General features: G+C 36.9%; 1 protein-coding gene across 11 annotated transcripts in view; it reads left to right on the top strand.

Moving 5' to 3' along the window:
* The window catches only part of RBFOX2 (RNA binding fox-1 homolog 2), a 292073-nt gene that overhangs the window by 261371 nt on the left and 9156 nt on the right, over positions 1-21546 (top strand). For 4 of the 11 annotated variants that reach the window (XM_036252092.1, XM_036252094.1, XM_036252097.1 and 1 more), the window contains 6 exons: positions 7170-7262; positions 10042-10102; positions 13426-13479; positions 13598-13690; positions 14749-14881; positions 21495-21537. In XM_036252092.1, the coding sequence (XP_036107985.1) occupies positions 7170-7262; positions 10042-10102; positions 13426-13479; positions 13598-13690; positions 14749-14881; positions 21495-21537 (477 nt within the window). Of the gene's footprint in view, positions 1-7169; positions 7263-10041; positions 10103-13425; positions 13480-13597; positions 13691-14748; positions 14882-18601; positions 18642-21494; positions 21538-21546 lie in introns of all 11 variants that reach the window. The other 7 variants (XM_036252093.1, XM_036252101.1, XM_036252095.1 and 4 more) reach the window with 3 other exon arrangements.

Here is a 21546-nt window from a genome sequence, read left to right on the forward strand (position 1 = left end):
CGTAAGTGAGCACTGCTGTGCTGCCATGGCCACCCCTGCCCGCCGCCAGCACTCTCCCTGGGGCGCCGCCTCGGAGGGGAATTGCCCAGCTCCAGGAAGTAACTGTTCCTTTGGTGCTGTTTTCCTTTTTTCTTCTTTGACCTTCATATTCTGGATTTGGTTTACCTAGATTATGGAATGAATATGAATCACTTACATGCATAACATGCACACTATATATTTAAATTATTTCATATCACTTTAAAAAATCTTTTTGTTCCCTACTCCTTTGTATGAATATAAAGTCAGCTGTATTTAATTTTCTGTGATTCACTGAAACAAATATAGACAGACTATCCTTTTGAAAATGTTCATTAGGATATATGATGAAAAATGTATTCTTGCCAAAAAATGAACTAATGTACTCAAACAGAGTCTGGAAAAGGATTATGTGGACATGTGTAGCTTTATTGATTCTCCAGATTTCACCAGTCATGCCAAATTATTAAAATAAACAAGAAGATATAGATAGAGTGGCCGTGTCCTGGTTAATCTAGGATAGTCCCAGTTTATACCTGTTGTCTTAGCATAATTATTAATAATGTCCCTTTTTCCCCTTAAAGTACCAGTTTGAACAGTAAATTATATCATCACTCTTATAGATCCTTTGAGTAACAGCTTTTAAAGAGCACCCTTTTAAAAGTGATTATGAAGAGAAAACATGATGTTGAACGAGAATTAGAAAAAAGCATACATATAGCTCGTTAAAGAGAATATGCACTAATATTCTCATATATTTCTTTCCAGTCTTTTTTTCTCAAATAGAATTTTTAACAGAACTCTACATAAGGGATAAGGGTCACCTAGTTCAACACCCAGTACTCTAGACCGCATATTCTCTGCTAGACACTTCTAGAGCTTGCGGACTTGTTGCTTTTCAAAGTTTATTCCATCTGTTGAAATTCAGATTTTCTACCATCCTGTTTATTATCACCCAGCCCCATAGCAATATGTGGTAATTATTAAGCTTGTTAAGTAAAGAAATGCACATATTCTAACATTTCTATTTTCCATAAAGTTTCAACATAACTTTTAGTATAGTTGTCACTAGAAGGGACATATTTGTATTATAAATGCTGAATGTGTAGAATCTCTTTACTTCTTCAGATAATGCCAGTTATTAAGTTGATGAATTATTAAGTGGATGACAAAATAGAGCACAACAACAATTATTGAGGTTTCTAGGAAATTGTTAGTAGATGTGTTATTACTTCTTGGGTGGATTTCTGGAGTGATGGAGATCTGGGCCTGGGTTGGGCTTACGTTTAGGCTGTAGTTAGGGAAGATAAAACCTCTATTTCCATTCCTCAGACACAAGTAATATGCTCTAATTTCTCACCTATTTCCCTGGCTTTGAAATTCATGAAAAGGGGAATTATTTATTTCTTATAAATTATGATCAAAAGACTTTGAAATTGCACTGTCAGTTCTTAAGATTTTCAGTAAAATCTGACAGATAATGCTGAGGTGAAATGTTTTTCATTGTATTTAAAACTGAATTAACAGTGCATGTGTTTCCAAAGGGATTAGTTTATTTTCTTTTGTTACCATTTTATGGGTTTTAGTTTTATTTTTCTTTTCTTTATTTTTTAATTTCTGTGTTCTGGCCATACCCAGGAGAACCGTCTGCTTTTGATTTCTCCCTAAAAAGTTACATGGTAAATTTTCTTTCTCATTTTTCTGAGATGGAAAAATTCAAAGATTATACAAATTAAAAAATACTTTTACATTGCTCATCCTATTGCTTGTTATTTATTGCAGTCTGAGGCCAGACTAAAAAGGTGACAGTTATTCGGCTCCTTTATGCCCTTGATGATATCAAGGCAGGTGATAAAAATTTTGTCACACTTGGAAGAAGCTTTAACCACAACTAATAACCACATTATTCCTCAGTTTCCAAAAGATAGCTGGTAATCACTAATGTAACACTCGTGTGTTTAAATTGTTCACACAGAAGGACTTTGGGAACTGAGAACCTTAGGTAAGAGTGTGAAGCATGTCGCCCTGGCTGGTTTGGCTCAGGGTTAAAGCATCGGCCTGTGGACCAGTGAATCTCGTGTTCGAGTCCAGTCAAGAGACATACCTTGGTTGCAGTTTGTTCCCAGCCTGGTCGGGTCGTGTGGGAGACAACCAGTCGATGTATCCCTCTCACATCAATGTTTGTCTCTGTCTGTCTCCCCCTCTCTTCATCTACCCCTCTCTACCTTTCTCCCTCCCACTCTCTCTGATGATAAATAGAAAAATATCCTCAGGTGAGGATTAAAAAAAAGAGTATGAAGCATGTAGACCTGCATTGTCCTGTACAGTGGCTGTGTTGGGCCCTTGAAATGAGTCTAAATTGAGATGTGCTTTGAGTGAAAAACACACCGATTTTCAAAGGCTTAACACAAGAAGAATGTTAAACAGCTCACTAATAACGTGTTTATATCTATGCCAGTTTGAAATGATAATGTGTTGTATATATTAGGTTAAGTAAAATACATTATTGAAATTAATTTCACTTAGGTTTACTTTTTTTAATGTGGCTAGTAAAATATTTTCAATTATATATGTGGAAATGTTAAAATTATATTTCTGTCTTATTGTGCTGGTGTTGACAAACATAACAACATCATTTTTTAAATTAAAATTTTATATTTTATTTGTTTTTTATCTTACATAGCTGACATATTTACTCTTTTTAAGAGTTTGAGATTAAATCTTAGTTTGACTTTAAAGCTATTCAGACTGGTTATTATGTTTCCTGTTTGATACACTGAATGCTCATTTTGAAGCTCTTCTAAGGAAAATGTGGTAGGATTAGAAATAATATTATTCGTTTCTTTCAAAGCAAGAGATCTGAGTGGCCAAACTTAATATGAATTAGATTTCTAAGAATGAAGGCACTTTAAAACATAATATCATGTAAGCATGGTTTCCTATTAGTAAAGCCTGGATAACCTGTGAATATCCTTAGCTCAATTCCTGGCACATTTTCAAAAATGTTACATTTCATTGAAGAACATTGTACATTAAAACAAATTTTCAGGCTTTATTGAATTAATATTCTTGAAACCAAATTGTAAATGTGATAGATAAGCAAGCATTAAGTTGAGTTGATGGAAAATTACCTGTTTGAAATGTCAACACAAAAGAAAAGTATTTTAAGACCAATACTTTAAAAACACTGGTTATGCCCTGGCCAGTTGGGTTCAGCAGTTAGAGTGTGAGCCCGCAGACCAGAGAGTCCCGGGTTTGGTTCCCGCTAAGGACACGTACCTCAGTTGCAGTTTGTCCCCGGCCCAGGTTGGGGTCGTGTGGGTGGCAACCACTTGATGTGTCTCTCTCTCTTCCTCTCTCTCCCCTTCTTGCTCTATCTGAAGATAAATGAAAAAATGTCCTTGAGTGAGGATACAAAACAAAACAAAACACTGATTATGCTTCTCACCATCCTAATCAGACTTTAATTCTGTGAGGTATATTCATTTCCTATTGCTTCTGAACAACTTACCACAAATTTGGTCGTGTAATGCCACACAAATTTATTATCTTATAGTTCTCTAGGACAAAAGTCCAGAATGGTTCTACCAGGTTAAAATCAGTGTTGGAGGGCTGCACCTTCCAGTAATTTTAGGGATAATGCACTTCCCGGCCCCTTTCAGCGTCTGGAAGCTGCCCATGCTCCTTGGCCTGCAGCCCTTTCCAGATGCACTGAGCCAACAGCAGCCAGTCCGGCCTTTCTCAGGGCGCTCCACTCCGATCCTGACCCCCCGTCTCCTTCTTTCACATATAGGCACCATTGTGATTACACTGGGCTCACCTGGATAATCCAGGATAATCTCCCTATCTCCAGATCATTAATTTAATCACATCTGCAAAATCCCTTTTGCCATGTAAGGTAGCATATTCACAGGTTTCGGGGATTAGGACCGGGGTGGGTTGGGGGCCTTTTTCTGCCTGCCACAGTGTCTGTTTATCTTCAAAGGAAAGAAAGAAATCCTCTTACCTCTGTTTCATATCAGGGCTCCCAAAGTATCAACAGGGCCTTCCTCCTGTTACCCTAGGTGAAGATGCCTCTAATGATGGCTTTATTTTCATGTCTCTAATATCTTGATTAGCATTTCCTTTGATGTATAAGCACTTTAAAAAAACAAACAAACAATTTTAAAGCGTTTCAGAGTGAAATTTTGATCCAGAACATTAAAGTTAGTATGGACAGAAATCTTACAAGCGGGCTTCCTTGTTAACTTGGTCATTGCTGATCGTACAGTCAGTGCTTGGGACACCCTGTGTTCCGTTGGATGTACAGTTACGGTGTCACAGGTGTCCTACCCACACGTTCCAGAAAGGAGGGCCATAGCACACGTTTAACAATTAGATTTGAGAAAGGAAATTAAAAGGACTTTAGGACTAATGTATTTTAGTAAGTAGAATACTGAACTTAGATTTTAAAGCTGAATTTTTAATGTCCTTACCGTTAGCTGTAGGAAGAAGCTACAGGGAAGGAAGAAGCCCTTGTTGATGCTTTGAGCCTTGTTGATGATTGAGTACTTGACCTCAGTTCGTCTCAGTTTCTTTACCTTCTAGATGAAACCAACAGATTTAGCCTTTCTACCCCATAGTTGTATATAAAGGACAAACATGTATATATGTATGTATGTATGTGTGTCGATATAGTCATAATGCTCAAATTAAAAACCCAGCTTTAGCCCTGGCCAGTTTGGTTCAGCGGTTAGAGCGTCGACCCGCGGTCCAGAGAGACCCGGGTTTGGTTCCTGCTAAGGGTGTGTGCCTCGGTTGCAGTTTGTCCCTGGCCCCAGTTGGGGTTGTGCGGGAGGCAGCCACTCAATGTGTCCCTTTCATGTCGATGTTTCTTTCTCTCCCTCTCTTCCTCTCTCTCTCCTTCCTACTCTATCTGAACAAAAATGGAAAAATGTCCTTGGATGAGGATAAAAAAACAAAACAAAAAAATAAACCCAGCTTTAGTCTGCACATAATCTGTTTTCTAAGTACTAATTTATTAATTTAACCCAAGGCATAAAATGTATAAGGCTATGACAGTCAATTGGATTACAGCTAATAATACTTATAAAATGTGATATAAAAACTCATCCCTGCCCTGGCTGGTTTGGCAACCATTTGATGCATCTCTCTCACATCAATGTTTCTCTTTCTCTTCCCCCTTCTCTCCCGCTCTATCTGAAAATAAATGCAAAAATGTCCTTGGGTGAGGATAAAAAACAAAAACAAAAGAAACCCATCCCTATCTGTGATGTCTCTGAAAAGATAGACCTTTTTGGAGGATTCTCCAGAACTGAAGAACTAGTTTCCTGTCTAAAGCAGATCTAGTGGAGACAACAAATGGTGTAATTAATTAGTAACTTGCCCTTGAATACCAATAGAAGCTGACATGAAAATTTGATTTTCAAAATGTGTTCCCATTGATATTTTCAACACATTTACATTTTAAAGTGAAGTATTAACCAAACTTACCCATAATATTCTATCCTAAGCAACATAGGTTTAAAATTTTCTATCAGTGTAGCATTGCATGTTCTAGGGAATTTATGGTGATCCCAACCATATAATCATTTAGAATGTGCTGAGTAATGAGATCCTTCAAAATGATGGAGTTGCTTTTATAAAATTTTATTGAGCAATGCACAGTGTTTACCATCTCAGTTAAGACCATGTTTTGTGTATATAGGAGAACTCATGGTATTAAGCTGTAAAGCAGAACTTGAGTAACATAAATAATGGAACAGTCAAAGAATTCTAGAGGAACAGTGACACTATTAAGAAATGAGACCCTTTCCAAAAAATTCTAAGAATTACCACTTCACAGATGTAAACAGCTTGAGAAAAATTGTATAGTTGCACCTAAATGAGGTGCGGTGGAATGGATAAAATGCTCTATGAACTAGCTGCGTGCAGTAAATCCTGCTGATGTTGAAGTTACCAGTACTGTCATAACCCATACGGCCTTTTCAAATGTAATGTGAACAATAAAGATGGTTCCCTCCTTGGTCTCCTGCTTTGTCCACTTAGTGAAGTAAAGCTCCACGTTTTCTTTTTGTTCTCAGTATCTCCAACACAAATAAATTAATCCTAACTCAAGGTAGCAACTATATTGCTGTTTTATGATATTCTTTACTTGTTGAATAGTATGCAATTGATGTCACTAACGTAGATCTCATTTTCATTGCCTTTTTGACTGTTCCTTTTTTCTTTATATGTGGAAAATTGCTATAATACATTTAGTAGTAGATGTAGATGTCAACTCAGACAAATTTAGAAAAGCAATTTTCAGCTGAACATACAGGGGTGGGCACAAGTAGGCTTATAGCTGTTCATATGGAAAATAATACAAGAATAAACTTTCTCGTGCATACAACTGTAAACCTACTTTTGCTCAGACCTGTCTATTTACTCTGTGTGCCAGGCTGGTCATTTAAAATTGTCACTGAAGAAATGTCATAAGTGGCTGACCACTGCTTAGTGATAGTTTCATTTGCTTAGATGAACATAAGTGCTTTTCTTTACCACACCCAGTACCTACAGAGCTGTACATCAAGATTATGTCTTTAATTATCCTGTTTCCATAGGAATTAATGCTGGTATAAGCAAGAGGCAAAAGTGGGAGCTCAAATGATTAGACTTCCTAAAAATCTCATTATATAATGATTGTACTTAAATATCAAGTTTCATGTAGAAGTTACTAGGGAATAATCGATTTAATTAAGTATTTTGTAGTATTACATAAAGGGATATATATATATATATTAACAGCAGGAATTCAGAGAGAACAGTAGGACATTTTAAAAAAATACTGAGATTTTTGATTTACTAATTTGACCCGAGTAACTCTGTACCTTAATTTTGGTCTGGCCTCACGTGCTTTATGTTTTATTATTGTTATTATTGTTAATTATATTATTATTATTACTACCACTACAGTTCTTTATTCTCTTATTGGATTTAATTTCCCTTTACAAAATATGCATGGTCCAAAAAATGTGACTTCGGGAACATATTGCTGAGTTGTTGCTGATGTCAGTTTCATACTGTGATATATTTTTCTCTATTTACCAAGAGATCAGTATTTCAATATAACGATGTGCATGTTTTCCCCCTTCTCCCGCTGCATGCAGGGATTCGGGTTCGTAACTTTCGAGAATAGTGCTGATGCAGACAGGGCCAGGGAGAAATTACACGGCACCGTGGTAGAGGGCCGTAAAATCGAGGTGCATGTCTTCAATAATTCAACTTCTGGTTTATATTTTTGTTTCTCTTTTTGTGTTTTGCCTTACTTATTTCACATTTGAAGCCCTGTCTTGTTAGTGTGTGTGCATACATGTATGTGTGTTTGTGTCTCTGTGTCCTTCATCTTGCACTAAAATGTATAAAAGTAACACTTCTACCCTTCTCCCTTCCTATTTTGGTTGTTTGGGGATCTTAATTTTGTTTTACTTGTGTGTGTGTGTATGTGTATTTTTCATTTACTTTTTTCCTCCAAAGTGTTCATCCTTCTGCTCTCTTGATTTTTTTCCTTTGCTTCAGTATGCGAGACTCCAAATTCTTGTGATCAGGCCAAAGTAAAACTAACTTTAAAAATGTCTGTCTCTATCCAATTTATAACATTGTGTCCTATAATAAATCAAGAAGCCAGTCAATGCCCTCTCTCTCTCTCTCTCTCTCTCTCTCTCTCTCTCTCGCTCTCTCTCTCTCTCTCTCTCTGTCTGGAGGCCAGTTCACCTCCACATGTGTGTAATAAGCAAGGAATAGAAGATCATAGAGGATGTGGGAGGGAGGAAAGAATCCAAAACTCATCAAATATATTTAATGTCAAGAATTTCAAGTTAATGGATACAATCCTCAAGCAGAGGGTTTGGCGGTTGCCTGGTGAATGTGCTGTCATTGTGATTGAGTCAGCACCTGGTGTTCGCCAGCCCTTCTTACTTAATGAGGCAGTGAAGGTTACCTGGCTCCTTTCCCCTTTCCCAGTTTTGAAAAGTATGAAATATAAAAGCCACCATTTTGAGTAAGATGTCTGCATATTTTGCTTTTTTTTTTCCCCTCCCTTTCCAATGGTTTAGCATTTAGGGCCCTTCACTTGACTCCCTCTTTCCATGGTAACTATACACAATGCTGGCGATGGTGCCCATTGGCGGTAAGTGAAACCAAAGCACTAGAGAAGAAGCTTTATAAAATGTAATTACAAAACAATTAAGTAAGAAAGAAAAAGTCCATCTGCCATCTCACATTAACACGACAAATGTGATTTGACTTGTTGCTCCTCTTCCTTTCCCTTCCCCCTTTTATTTTCAATGCTGTTGAGTAATGCCGCCTGGACTTTGGATGTACATTGTTTTGTAGCAGTCTGAGCTGTTTGATACTGGCGTCATGATGATTTTTCCCTTTGCACATCTTACTCAGAGTTACTGAACTCCAGTTTGGCTGGTTTTATTAATGCACTTCCTGCCCTGACTTCCTTTCCTACTTTTCCTCTTTCCCAAACCTGTGTTTAGAGCTGTGACTGTTCTTTCTTTGCCCTTGATGGCTCCCCTTCCTGCCCGTGATGCCCTCCCTGACTTTTACTTTTCCCTGCCTTTTCATTCTCTGCCCAAGTGCTGTTCCTGTCCTTTCCCCTATTCCTTTCCTACCCTTTTCTCTGTTATATGCAGCTATTGATCTCTTTTGCTGACTGGTGGCCTCCGATTGGTTCTGGCCAATTTTCTTTTAAGTGCTTGGGTGCATTCTGCTCTAGCAGCTAGTGTAAGCTCTTGCCTCATTCTGATTCCTGTCCGTGAGCACCTTGCTCTTCACTTTCTCCCTTCTTCCCCCAAGTGGTTGTTTACTCCTTTCTTTTATTTGTGTGTGTGTGTTTTTTAACAGCATGCTCTCAGTCTCATCATTGTTGTATCCCATTCTTTTTAAATGTGAAATGTTTGTATTATTTGGTGGGTCAAACTAGAGTAAATGGAGTTTCAAGCTCTTTTCCTGACATAGGAATATTACCACTATACAAATCCTAAAAGACACATGAAAACATTTTTTTAGTTCCAATTCTACCTAAAATTGGACTTTTCGTAACACAAATTTATCACTATACAAATTAAGCCTTATGTAAATCCCCAGAAGCAAAATAAGACTTATTTATATTTTATATATTTGATTATTTTTTTCAAAACTGGTTTGTTTTATAACCTGACAACACAGTATATAATCAAGTTCTTTGGTGAGACTTCACCTCCTGTCAGAGATGGGTTGCAGTACCCTGGCTTTTAAGCTTCTTTTCTTCATCAGAAATACTTTCATACCCTCTCACTGAGAATGCTTTAGATTATGCCAATCTGTAATGAGGGTGGAGAGTACCATAAAACAAAAGAAACGTATGCTTTATTTTTTTTTCAGTTCTTTTATGTACCTGATTTAAAGGCCTTCTGAAAACTGTATTTATTAATGGATAGAACAGATAGTCTAGGAAATTCACAATGGTTCTGAAGACTGTCAACACGGAAATCTAAGTTCCTATATTTGTTGACTAACTTCAAACTATAGAAACATACCAAAAATGGTGAACATTAGAATAGGTGAAATCCACAGATTTATTTTATCTTTTTGTAAATCTATTTCCTCTGTTTTATTAATGAACTTCAGAGTTCATGTGAAAACAGAGTTGTTTCTAATTTACTCTTTTCCTGTATTTTTCTTAATGCAGAAACTTCTCTGTTTAAGAGGTCTCCAAAGAACTTACAAATGTATTTTTTCTTTGGAGTACTTTAAAGTGGCCCTAGTTTTCCATTGGGAGTCTAAGAAACTGCATTTTACTCTTGTTAGCCTCATTTAATAAACACTTTAATTAAAATACTATATATTAATATTTTATATTGCCATATTATTTAAATCAATGCTCTCTGAAATTTACATTTTAAACTAAGTACTATGTGTTTGGATGAGTAACATCATGTTCCTTAATGTGGTCTGCTTACCCCCACCCCCACCCCTTCTTTCTATTTTCAGGTGAATAATGCTACAGCACGTGTGATGACCAATAAGAAGATGGTCACACCATATGCAAATGGTAAGAGATCATAGTCATCTTCACAGTGATGTCATTTATTCATGTGTAAATATGTGAGCTTTTCATACATATCAAAGAATCTCTCTTGATTTTAGTCTTAAGACAATTTGTTTCATTCACATGGAAATGTTGTCTTTAGAAGGGTATTTTTTAGAGGTTAACTTTTCTCTTAGAAATAAGCTAATTTTTTTACTTGTTAAGGTGTTATGTTCTTAGTAAAGTTCATCTGATACACAGTGTGAATATGTCATTTGAGGTTACCTGTTAACTCAAGTTAGGTCCAACTAGAGCATTCTCTTTTTTATCTGCCATAGTTCTTTGTGATACACTATTAGACTTGTCCATAATACCCCTGGATGCTCACCAACTCTCACTTTTACTGCTAATTGTTATTTATCTGAACATGAGTAAAATAATTCTTGACCCCCGTTGCCCTCCTTTTTTCTAGAGCTAACAGCCATGGGTTGTGTGGGTGTTTGTGTGTGTGTGTGTGTGGGTGTGGGTGTGTCTGTGTGCGCGTGCGCGCGTGCACATGCATGCTATTTTCTATTCCATGATTACATGTCATATACTGAGTTTATAAATATTTTTCATTGAGAAGAAAATATTCTGTGACTCTTGTCTCACAGAAACAAAACATTTACATCAGTTGTCAAATTTAATCTAGACTCATGTTCTCTAAATGAGATTAGCCTATGCAGCAGTGGTTTGCAAATTGTATTCTATAGGACCATCTTGGGAAAAAGGGAAACTGAATGCATTGGGTCCTGAGGTCTCCAGCTCTGCTTTGGTCTGAGCAACTCATTCTCTGTTGTATATTTTAGAGTTAGTTCTGCAGGATTTATCTAGAATAAAAAAAGAATTTCTCCCTTTTTAGTGCTTTGTGAAAGTTTGAACCTAACTGCTAAAGTGACAGTATGTGCTGGTAATGTCTTAAATCAAATGGAAGTATATTAGTATTGAGTGTATCCCACGAAGTCTGGAAGAAATATATTTAACCCAGCTTTCAAATAGATGATACAGATCAGCATAATTTGCATTGTCCCTACTTATTTTATCAGTGGTGTATCGTGATACCACCACCTCCCATGCCTCTTGTTCTCTTCTTTTCACCGCTATCACAAAAGTGGAAGTGTCTGCAATTTTTATATAAACCCAATGTAGACTGAAATAAGGAGAGACAAAGTATGTCAGATTTCCTTTAGATCCAGGAAGAATGTTGGGGCAGAAAGAGCCATTGGAATTCAGAAGACAGAAATTCTACTTCTAGATTTGACTCTTCATTTTACTCTGTTGACAGTAAGACAGTTTTCTAACCTATCTGATTCTGTTTCCATCTCTATAAATTTGCAATCAGAATTTTAGCATCAGGAAGCCTTTAGAAGTCATCAACATCCAACCCTCTTCCTCTTAGCTTATTATTTAGGAAATGCAATCCAGAGAAATATACTACTTACTTATTGTCATAGGTAGTACCTATCTTGGGTTTGTGAAGGTCAAAATGGCATAAACATCTGTGAAAATGTATTCTAAATTGTACAAAACTAAATATATTCAACATATTGACAGCATATCATTGTATACCATTATTATAATGTGAATCCATTATATGCATTTAAAGGAAGTGCTTAAGTAATATTAGTGCCATTGGTAGGAAAGAAGAAGGTCCTTTTTGAATATTATAAATCGATATTCAAGTCTAATGGAGCCACATTTTAGAAATCTGTCTGGAGCGTTAAAGGTTGTGGTAGAAGTGTACTGGGTACCCTTCTGGTGAATTCTCAGCATTTTAGATTATGGTGGTTGGAATCACTTGATTTGTCTTGATATTACAGGACATTTGTGCTCTTACAACTCCAGTAGGATTTGAACCCAGATTTGGCCCAATATTTATGTAGAATAATGAAAGGGCATGTCTGTGAGCACATAAAATAATGAATGGGAATTAGATTGATTCAAAATGAATAGGTTTTCTCTTGAATAATGTAGCCATTTAAATCTGATAATTGACATTTTCTTCTTCTTTCTATTTATAATTTTATGGAATAGCAGTGGCACAACGTGTTAGGCCCTTAAGCTAATATCAAAGAAGTAAACCAAAGAACTAGTCTTTCAGAAACATAATAGGGCATATTTGCTTATTTGTGTGTAAAATGCAATAAATATTTATTAACTAAAGTTTTTATATGTAATTCTAATCTTTAACCATGGGCAGTATACATTTTACTTAACACTTGTCATATTCCTATAAATATAAGAAGGGAATGGAGAAATATAATTGACACCAAACCTAATGTTTATAAATACTTAAAATTTATAAATATTTATGCTAATATTCAATAGCAGTCTAGTATCCTTTAAAAGTGTGATTAACTTAAATGTATTCTTTATAAATTAAAATCTCAGAATAGATGCACTGAAGTTGGGAATGTAGCTTGAATGTTATTATTGCCTGTTTCTCCTTGTTGACTTGGTTAACCCCAGTGAAATCCCGATGAAAGGCGATTTCAGTTTACCCAGAATCCCATCAGCATTGTATAATCAAACATGAAGTTCAAAGATCCAGATCAAATTTGAATTCAGTCAAAGAATACCTTTATAAAACAATTAGAATAGTAAATAGTGTTAAGATGATATATAAGAAAGTGTATCACAGTGTGGTATAGAATGACGTAGACAGTATTCTGCCTTGTTTCTTTTTTCTAAACAAAGAAGGAGTCATTAGGCAGTTCAATGAGAGACACTGTACCAAACCCTAAGATTTGTTTGTTTGATTTTTCCTTCTGTCAGTCCTTTTTTTATTTTCCTCCCTCCCTCCCAATGTTTTTCTCTCTTTCCCTTTACTCCTCTCCCCCCCCCCCCCCTTCCCCGGCCCTCATTATCCCTTCACTGTGCTAGTCTTGCTTAAAGATAATCAGGTCTGCCCAGGCAAGTGTGGCTCAGTTGGTTGAGCATTGTCCCATGCACTGGAAGGTCACCATTTGAGTCCCACTCAGAGCACATGTCTGGGTTGTGGGTTTGATCTCCAGTAGGGGGCCTGTAGGAGGTATCAAATTGATATTTCTCTTTCTCTTGTTTCTCTCTCTCTCTCTCTCTCTCTGAAATCAATAAAAACATATATATTTTTAAACATTTATTTTTAAAAAAAGATAATCGGGTCTGGAAAAGACATTACTTTCTCATACAAACCCCAACTAGCGTTCTAAATAAAAGTTAAGAGTAGACCAAAATAAACCCTGAGGTGTCTGAAGCCAACTGCACATCACTCTGTTTCCCTGTATTCCTCATGCCATTTTAACTGATCGTCTCCTCTTCCATTTCAGGTTGGAAATTAAGCCCAGTAGTTGGAGCTGTATATGGCCCCGAGTTATATGCAGGTAGTATTTAAGTTGATTTTTCCATGTGTGCTATTTAACCGTAACAACATCAGTTGTTTTGCAATTCTCTATTCCTTTGTAATCTTTTTGCATTTTTAATTTTTTTTAATACAATCAGCATCCAGCTTCCAAGCAGATGTGTCCCTGGGCAATGAAGCGGCAGTTCCCCTATCAGGAAGAGGGGGCATTAACACTTACATTCCTTTAATCAGTAAGTAGCCTATATTGGCCTGGCATAGATTTTGACTGTTGTGAGTAAGCAGTGATATACACTAGAAGTCTTTTTACCCCCAAGTAGAATACATAACTGAAAAGGAAGCCTTCCCAGGAGAGAGAATACTGTCACAATGCCTTGTTCTGCTTAGCCTGTGCTAGATCTGTCTGACCAAAGCATAAATAGTTGGAAAAAGCAGAGGGGGATGAGAGCATGTAAAGAACATTTTAGTCTGTACTTGATAATAAAGAAAACAAAAGAAGTAAGTATTTGTGGAATATATTATATATGTTCTCTACGAGTCAGCTTTGGGCCCTCTGGTAGAGTATCACTCAAAAGCACCTCCAGGAATATTGATTATTCTCAGCTCTGTTGATATCTCAGAGTTACTTTGACCTGAGCCATTTTGCTCTAGCAAGAGTTATAGACAGTTCAGTGGACATGGAATCAGTGTCTCTGCATGCCTTCCAGAGGATAGCACACGTAACACAGACCCTTTGACAGTGGCTGCCTCTACAGGATGTAAGGACTTAAGGGAGACATAGTTTCCTCTCTCCTTACATTTCTGGATTAAAACATTTTAGATAAAGAAGTAAAGTTGTTTAATGAGATGAAATGCCTGAAAACTATTGTGTGCCTTGGAGTTTCACACCATGTAAAAACACAAAAGAATATTCTTAGGATAATTTGATTTGCACATAATAATGTTGGAAACAAGATTAATAATTGGCCAGTTAGGGGTTTATAGCAGTTCGTTTAAACTGTCCACAGAAATTAAAAGTGTGGCAGTAGTTCTTAGAGCTTCTTGATCTGCTCGCCAGCTTGCATTGTAACGCTAGAATTGGGAAGGAGCAGAGAAACCTCAAGATTTTTGATGAACGAGGCTTGCTATCATGAGCTTTTGCATATTGGGTCTCTTTCCATTTCTTTTTTCAGAAAACATGTTGTACATACTTTTTAACCTTTCCTGTGGTTGGTGCAAAGCAAGTTGTGATTGTACACCTACTTGTTGAATGCAAGTTGACATTTCTGTCATATTTTGGGTCTCCCTTTAGTTCCTGGATTCCCTTACCCAACTGCAGCCACCACGGCGGCCGCTTTCAGAGGAGCCCATCTGAGGGGCAGGGGACGGACGGTTTATGGTGCAGTCCGAGCAGTACCTCCAACAGCCATTCCCGCCTATCCAGGGTAAGTATTAGATTCTAAAGTAAGCAATTGGACAAGAAAATACTATGGCCTTCTTATAAATCCTGGGATGTTGCCGTGCCACATAGTAGAGATTCTGTGAATATTTGCAAATTAACGGATTAGATGGCAAGAACCAAAATATACCATCATCAGAATATAACAAATATCAATTCATTATATAAATCTTCATTTTGGCCACCTTAAGCCCTCAAGGTAGCGGCTTAAGACAGTAGCCAGAACTGCCTTGTGTTTACTAGCAATGTGTTGGCATGGAGTTCACTCAGCATCGCACGAATATGAATTAACACTACTGCAGAGAACCAAAATAGGAGCTCAAGATTGTAGTACAAGACTGCATCTGCTGTGTTCACCCGTCACCACCCTGGGCTGGGGCTGAGGCTGTCACATGTGCCCTCCCTTGTGGTTTCACTGCCTGGGTGGCGAACAGCAGAGCTAGTTACCCACAATGGATTTGCTTTCTTTGTAGGAAACGGATTAAAAGAGGTTAATTCAAAGACGAACCAAGTCCAATTGAATCAAGGGAGAAAGGGAGAAGTAGGAAGAATTAAACTACAGTTGGCTTCTGAATGATGGTAAAACAACTAATGTAGCTGAGCATCCTTCACCCTTTGATTTTTGTGTGGAGGGTGTCTCATGCAGTGGAATGATTCCATAGCAACAAATAAATCCTTTGTCCTGAGTAGGGAGAAGGAGTGAAGATGGCAGGCCTTGTTTTTAGTTGTTTCTCAGTGTCAGCCTGAATGTATATTTTTATAGTGGACTTTTTATAAGTTAGTTGTATCAAGGACTTTCCTTCCTCAAAGATGTGACATTTGTATTCTTCACCTTTTCTCTACCTGTAACAGGTTTTTTTTTTCCATATTCTTGTGGAGGAATAAACATAGTGGTGGAGGAGTCTATTCATTGCTACTTAGTTAAAATTTAAGGGAAAGAACCTGCTTTGTAGGACCTTTTCTGACAGAAAAATTGGCTTTCAGGTGTGCTAATTTAGCATTCATTCCTAGACCAGATGGACATGCCATTAGGAGTCCCCTATTTCACAGAATGGAAGCATTTTTAGTAGATGAGACAAGTATGCATGTTGAAGTGGGCAGGCTCCAGAAGCCACTGGAAGGGAACTGCTTTAGAAATAAACTTTTGTTTGCAGTGTATAGATGTTTAACTCCCATGCATTCCATCATCTCCATCTTCTGCCATTACTTGCTTTTAGTTTTATCCTTTTTTCTCTCAACTTGACCTTTGACCTTCAGCCTCTCACATCTCTTTTTAAAGAAGTAAATAAAGACGTAGTATTGTTTCATCAAGAAATATTTCAGTAAAACATAAAAACAAACCTTTTGGAAATTCTACACACTAGGACAGTTGTTCATGAAGCATCTTCCATTTCAGTCCAAGAGAGTTTACTGTCATGGTTGCAAAGAGATACTGCTCACCAGAAACATGGGACTTGATTTTGTAATATTCCTGAGTTGCTTTACAAAGTGGTTCAATTCATTCTTGTTCAATGTAGGTCATTTCAGTCTATTGGCCAAACTTGAGAACCCATTCTCTACCAAGTCTGTGTCAGGTATATATTTGCTCAAAGATATTTTTATTTTTATGTCTAGTCACATCAATTTCTATGCATTACATTGAACACTAATTTCCCATGTTTTCTTTTTTATTAACTGAACCACCTATTTACATGGAAGATGGCAAGGAATAAGTCCAGTATTTTATGGGGAATGGCTAAAATTGCTTCTCAGCTTAGTAAACTAATTTCATCATTAATCATTGTGTTCTAGTCTCCTTGTGGCATTTGATATGGGGAATATTAGAATTCTTCTAGAATTTAGGTGAATATTCCCAGTAAGTGATGTAACTTAGTATAAAAGTTATTCATGTTTTTAATGCCACCACTCTCCTCTATAGAAGAAATGTTTTTCAGTCTTTGCCTGTATCCCCATACTGAAATACTTGAAGTTTAACTAATCTTGAAGGTTAACTTGGCATCAACACTTTGCATTTTATTAGACTTCTCATTATGAACAAGTCTATTTTTTTACAAAATGCAGTAGAAAAGCAGATTACTTTCTAATACCATTCTTTAATTGCAATTGGAGACTGTGAAAAATGGATAGACGTTAGCTAAATGAACAATCACGGATGAGTTTAATTTGCCTGTCGTGTAAGACAAAGGCACAGCATATTGGGGGCTTTGCCAAGTGTGACCCTCCTATCCTGTAAACACAACATGTCGCTGGAAGTAGAATTCAGAAACTTTCCCACTACCTGTAAGAAATAAGTGACTTCATATTTAAGTTAAAAAAGTGATGTGATGATTTTACTTGCTAACTTGTTTATTGTAACAGAAAAGGTAGTGATGAAATTTTCCAGTTTGTTAAGTTGAATAAACAATAAACAGATCTTCTAATTTAAAATAGACAAATCTTGATTTAACAAATATGAAGAAGTCTTATCTTTTAGCTCTACTACTGTTCCATGTCTCTTGGTCCCAAAGTAATGTTTTGGGGAAATTATATGCAGAAATGCACAAAATATCTCAAAAAGTTTGAAATCTGTATTTTAATTTTAATAGTTTAGTGTCGCTTAGGATTAAAACAAAAAGAATCAGCTACTTGGTTTGATACAAGTTAATTTTCTAAGCAGGAAAATAAACCCTTCAACTCCTAATCAACTACCTTTTCAGTTTTATTCTTTTAAATAAAACAGGTCATGCCCAGAACTTCAGTTAATAATTGTATTTTTAAGAATTCCATAAATACTCTTATGGTCAAAAAAGAACCCTTAAAATCTTCCAGTTACTCCTTCCCACTCTGGATTATATTGTTACTATCTGGGATCCCCACTGCACCTTTCAATTCTTGGACCTTGGACCAATCACCTTAACCTTTATTAGCTCATTATCTCTGCTTGTGAAAGCAATGCATTGTGGGTATTTTTGGTTGTGTTTTTTTTTGTTGTTGTTTTTTTTTTTAATTACATTTCTCTGTTTACTTTGGTCAGAATTGATTGACTTGTTTTCTGAGGTGTTGCATTGGTTCTTAAAATGCTGAATAATAATACTTTGCATGCTTGTGTGATCAGCCAAATCTTATCGCATGTCTAATGTGCAGGGTAAAAAGCAGGTGATGTATGGATATCAGAAAAATTTTACATATTACTACAAAAATAAAATAAAATACTAAACATAATTTTGAAATATACTTTTGCCTAGGTCTCGCCTTAATGGAATTCTGTGGGTTCATTTTTTTTTTTTATGCTAAACCCCTCTCTTTATGCCAGCCCCTACACACCCACCCACAGATACACACACATCTTTTGACACTCCTTAAAGAAAAACTTCCTCTTAATTTAAAAAATACTCCAGGTATGAAAAGTTGATGTTTCCAATCCAGCAGATTTCCCATAGCTGTATTAGGCCCTCTGGGAATACTCTTTATTGTTCTCATCTTACTTTAATTACCAGACATTCAAGTGGTTCATTGCAGGTTTGCTTTCCTTTCCCTCCGCACATGTCCTGGAGCTGAGTAACGTGGGTGCACAGTCCACTTTCCTCCCTCAATGGCCGAGCCCAGGGCGTGTATTCATACATCACCTGCCGTGTAGAGCGCATGTGCATGCTGCCGTCCTCAATAACCGGAATGTGTTTCTGTTCTTTTGTTTTTTTGTTTTTGTTTTTGTGTGGATTTTCTGCAGTGTGGTTTACCAGGACGGATTTTACGGTGCTGACCTCTATGTAAGTACACACACTGGGGCCTTCTCGACCCCACCCCCTGACAAGCCAGCCTTTTTTTTTCTGTTTCTTTGGTTTGGTTTGGTTTTTTTAAATATAATTTATTTAATTTTTATTTTCTTTTTCCTTGTGGATATATATATATATATATTTATATATTTAAGAATGCAAGCATGCTTCTCTGCCACTGCGCTTGCCCCTGGGTGCCAAAACTAAGCCTTTGGGTTCCTGATCATTGCTAGAGTCAGTCTACTGGACATATTCTTTTCCCTTCCCTATACCCACAGATGGTCTATGGATCACTACTCTATTTGTGAGATGATCAGCAGGTTTAAAGTCCTTTATTACTGTCGTGTCATGTACATACATGAATGACGAGATAGCTTAGTCTTAAACCAACTCTGTCCCCTTTCTTCTCATTTCACACCCTCTCTAGATCATTAGAGCTTTGATTTATGTAGATGGCAGTAAGCTTTCTGAATTGGTGTTTTCCTGTTTTACATCCTTTGAGAGAGCACTACCCTATGAGAGGGAAAGGAGGAACGGATGCCAGTGAAGAACGGGTAGGAATGAGAGGAAACAAAATATTCAGTTGCCTCAGGCCTTTCTTTATCCAGAGCTTCACAGCCAGTGGGTCTCTTTCCTCAGAGCCATCTAGAGGGAAATGAGTGGCAGAGTCAGCAGCCTAGACTTTGCTTGCAAACCCTGGCCTGTCACGCGTGATTTGTCGACTGCCAGCCATGTTAACATGTAATCCGTCACTTAGACTGTCGAGCTGTAGCTAAAGTTCTGTGATTGGTTTGTTGCATATTATTTAAAATTTGGACGAAATCATGTAACTGACTAAGAGTCAAAGTTTATGAGTTTTGAAGACTTTTATTGGGACCTCTCCCAATGATCTTTTTCTGAATGCAAGCTTGGTTTAACCACCAAATCCTTAAGAAACAATTTTGTAAGATAAACTTGTCATGATGAAATTTTTTCTTGAGCCTAGGTTATAACTCTCTGGAAATGCTCTTTCTCCACCCTTACCTCCCAAAATAAATAAGGGTACCTTTTTAGTGAACTCATTTTCACAATCTGCCAAAGATTCTCTGGCAATTGAAAACGGTTTGTGCACTTCCAGAATGCACTTAGAGGCTCTGTGTAGCAGGAAGTAGAGATAGGGTAAACTGATCCTACGAGGTACTGTATGTGACCGTACACACCTGTCCTTTGTAGAGTAGACCTTTAAAGTGTCCTTTAATTTGACAACTGCTTCACGGAATCTTAGCCTTTTGATCTCAATCCTCTCATTTCATAGATATGTTTCTCAGAGAGACTGTGACTCACCCTGGATGGATTATATAAGTTATTTGTGTAATCAAGCATAAAACCGAACTAATCCATATTTTATTACCTCTCTTAGTATTTAATAAAAATTCACATCTTTCCTCAGATGATTTTCAAGAGGTATGGAAAGGTATGGTCTTTCCTGTGATCACACAGTGAAAGTTGAGAATTAGGGAACTATATCCTAGTTTGACACCAAATTACACTTTTCTAAATGTACACATTTACGTATGATCTTAGCATGTACATTCTCCCATATACATTAGTATCCATATTCTCATGAAACTCATCTTTATGTTATTAAAGTTGTTTTTTTGGAATCTGTTCTATTAGAGCATACTTTTCCATACGAATTATTTCTTAAATCAAGGTGTTTTTTTTCTTTCTAATGTGTTCCATATTTGGGGATTTTAGAAGTATGGCCTACTTCCACCTTGTTAAGTCAACCAACCAGAAATATTTGTTGACAGTTCTCTCATTTCCTTAGTTCACAATATATAATTTCATTAGGAGAGGGATATTTCTATACTTTTTGACGAAATACCTTTGAATTATTTTTATCTACTTTTTGGATTACCATATCAAGCTAAATAGAAGTAATTCAGTGATCTTACCAAAATGTTTTTTTAACCATGGCCCCTTGTTGATGAAAAGAATTAATAGTAATGTTATTATCATTTTTTTAGTTCCTATCTTAAAGCAGTTACATTAAGAAGGAAAAAGTTGGTCACTAGGGCTGAAATAATATCTAAATCCACTAATAAAAAATAAGAATACATTATGAGCTAACTGTTGAGTGAGCCCTAATATAATTGTAGCTTTTAAAACTATATTCCCTATTTCATAAGTGAGGGGGCACAGGATGAGTCTTAAGAACACGCACACTGAGAAGTCCTGTTGTCTCACCTCGATGCGTCCTGCTTCTCTCCGTCCGTTTCCCTCTGTGGAAGTCCACCGAGGTGCTTGGCTCATGTTCCTCAGAAGGCAGGTTAGAAAGAGAAAGAGTGGAGGGTTTGTCTAGTATAGAACGGGCACTGAACTTGAGAGATGGCACAAGGGAAAAGAGTTTAAGATGCTACTTTTGTTTTATTAATTTAAGCTATTAATTATGGAGGTTTTTAAAATGTCTTCTGCCTGTTCTGATCCCTACTAGCCATTTTCTTCCTTTCTGTTTCTTTTATGGCACGTTCTTCTCTGGAGAACTGATCTATTGATCGTGCCTGTAATTTGTAAAGTGACCCTACCTCCCCCCACCCTCCCACCCCCAGGTAAGACTTGGGAGTGTAGCAGATAGATTATTTGTCCATCTGCTCCCTGTTTGTTTGTTTTTGACCAGTAGAAAAGGCATGGTTCACCTTATTCACTTTTTAAATGGGTAACAAACTGCTCCTAATTATCATCCTGTGAAAAGCATGCTTGCATCCAAAGGAAAGAAAAGGCTGGTGGGCCCCTTCGTGGGCTTTTGTATGATTGTTTTCCTTCCACAGCTGTGTTTTGAACTGCTCTTCCTGTGTTCTGTTATAGAATAGTCTTACAGGAACCAATCATTAGCGCTAAAATACCTCAGGTAGGAGTG

This window comes from Molossus molossus, unplaced genomic scaffold (assembly GCF_014108415.1).
Source record: "Molossus molossus isolate mMolMol1 unplaced genomic scaffold, mMolMol1.p scaffold_m16_p_10, whole genome shotgun sequence".
Lineage (NCBI taxonomy): Eukaryota > Metazoa > Chordata > Mammalia > Chiroptera > Molossidae > Molossus > Molossus molossus.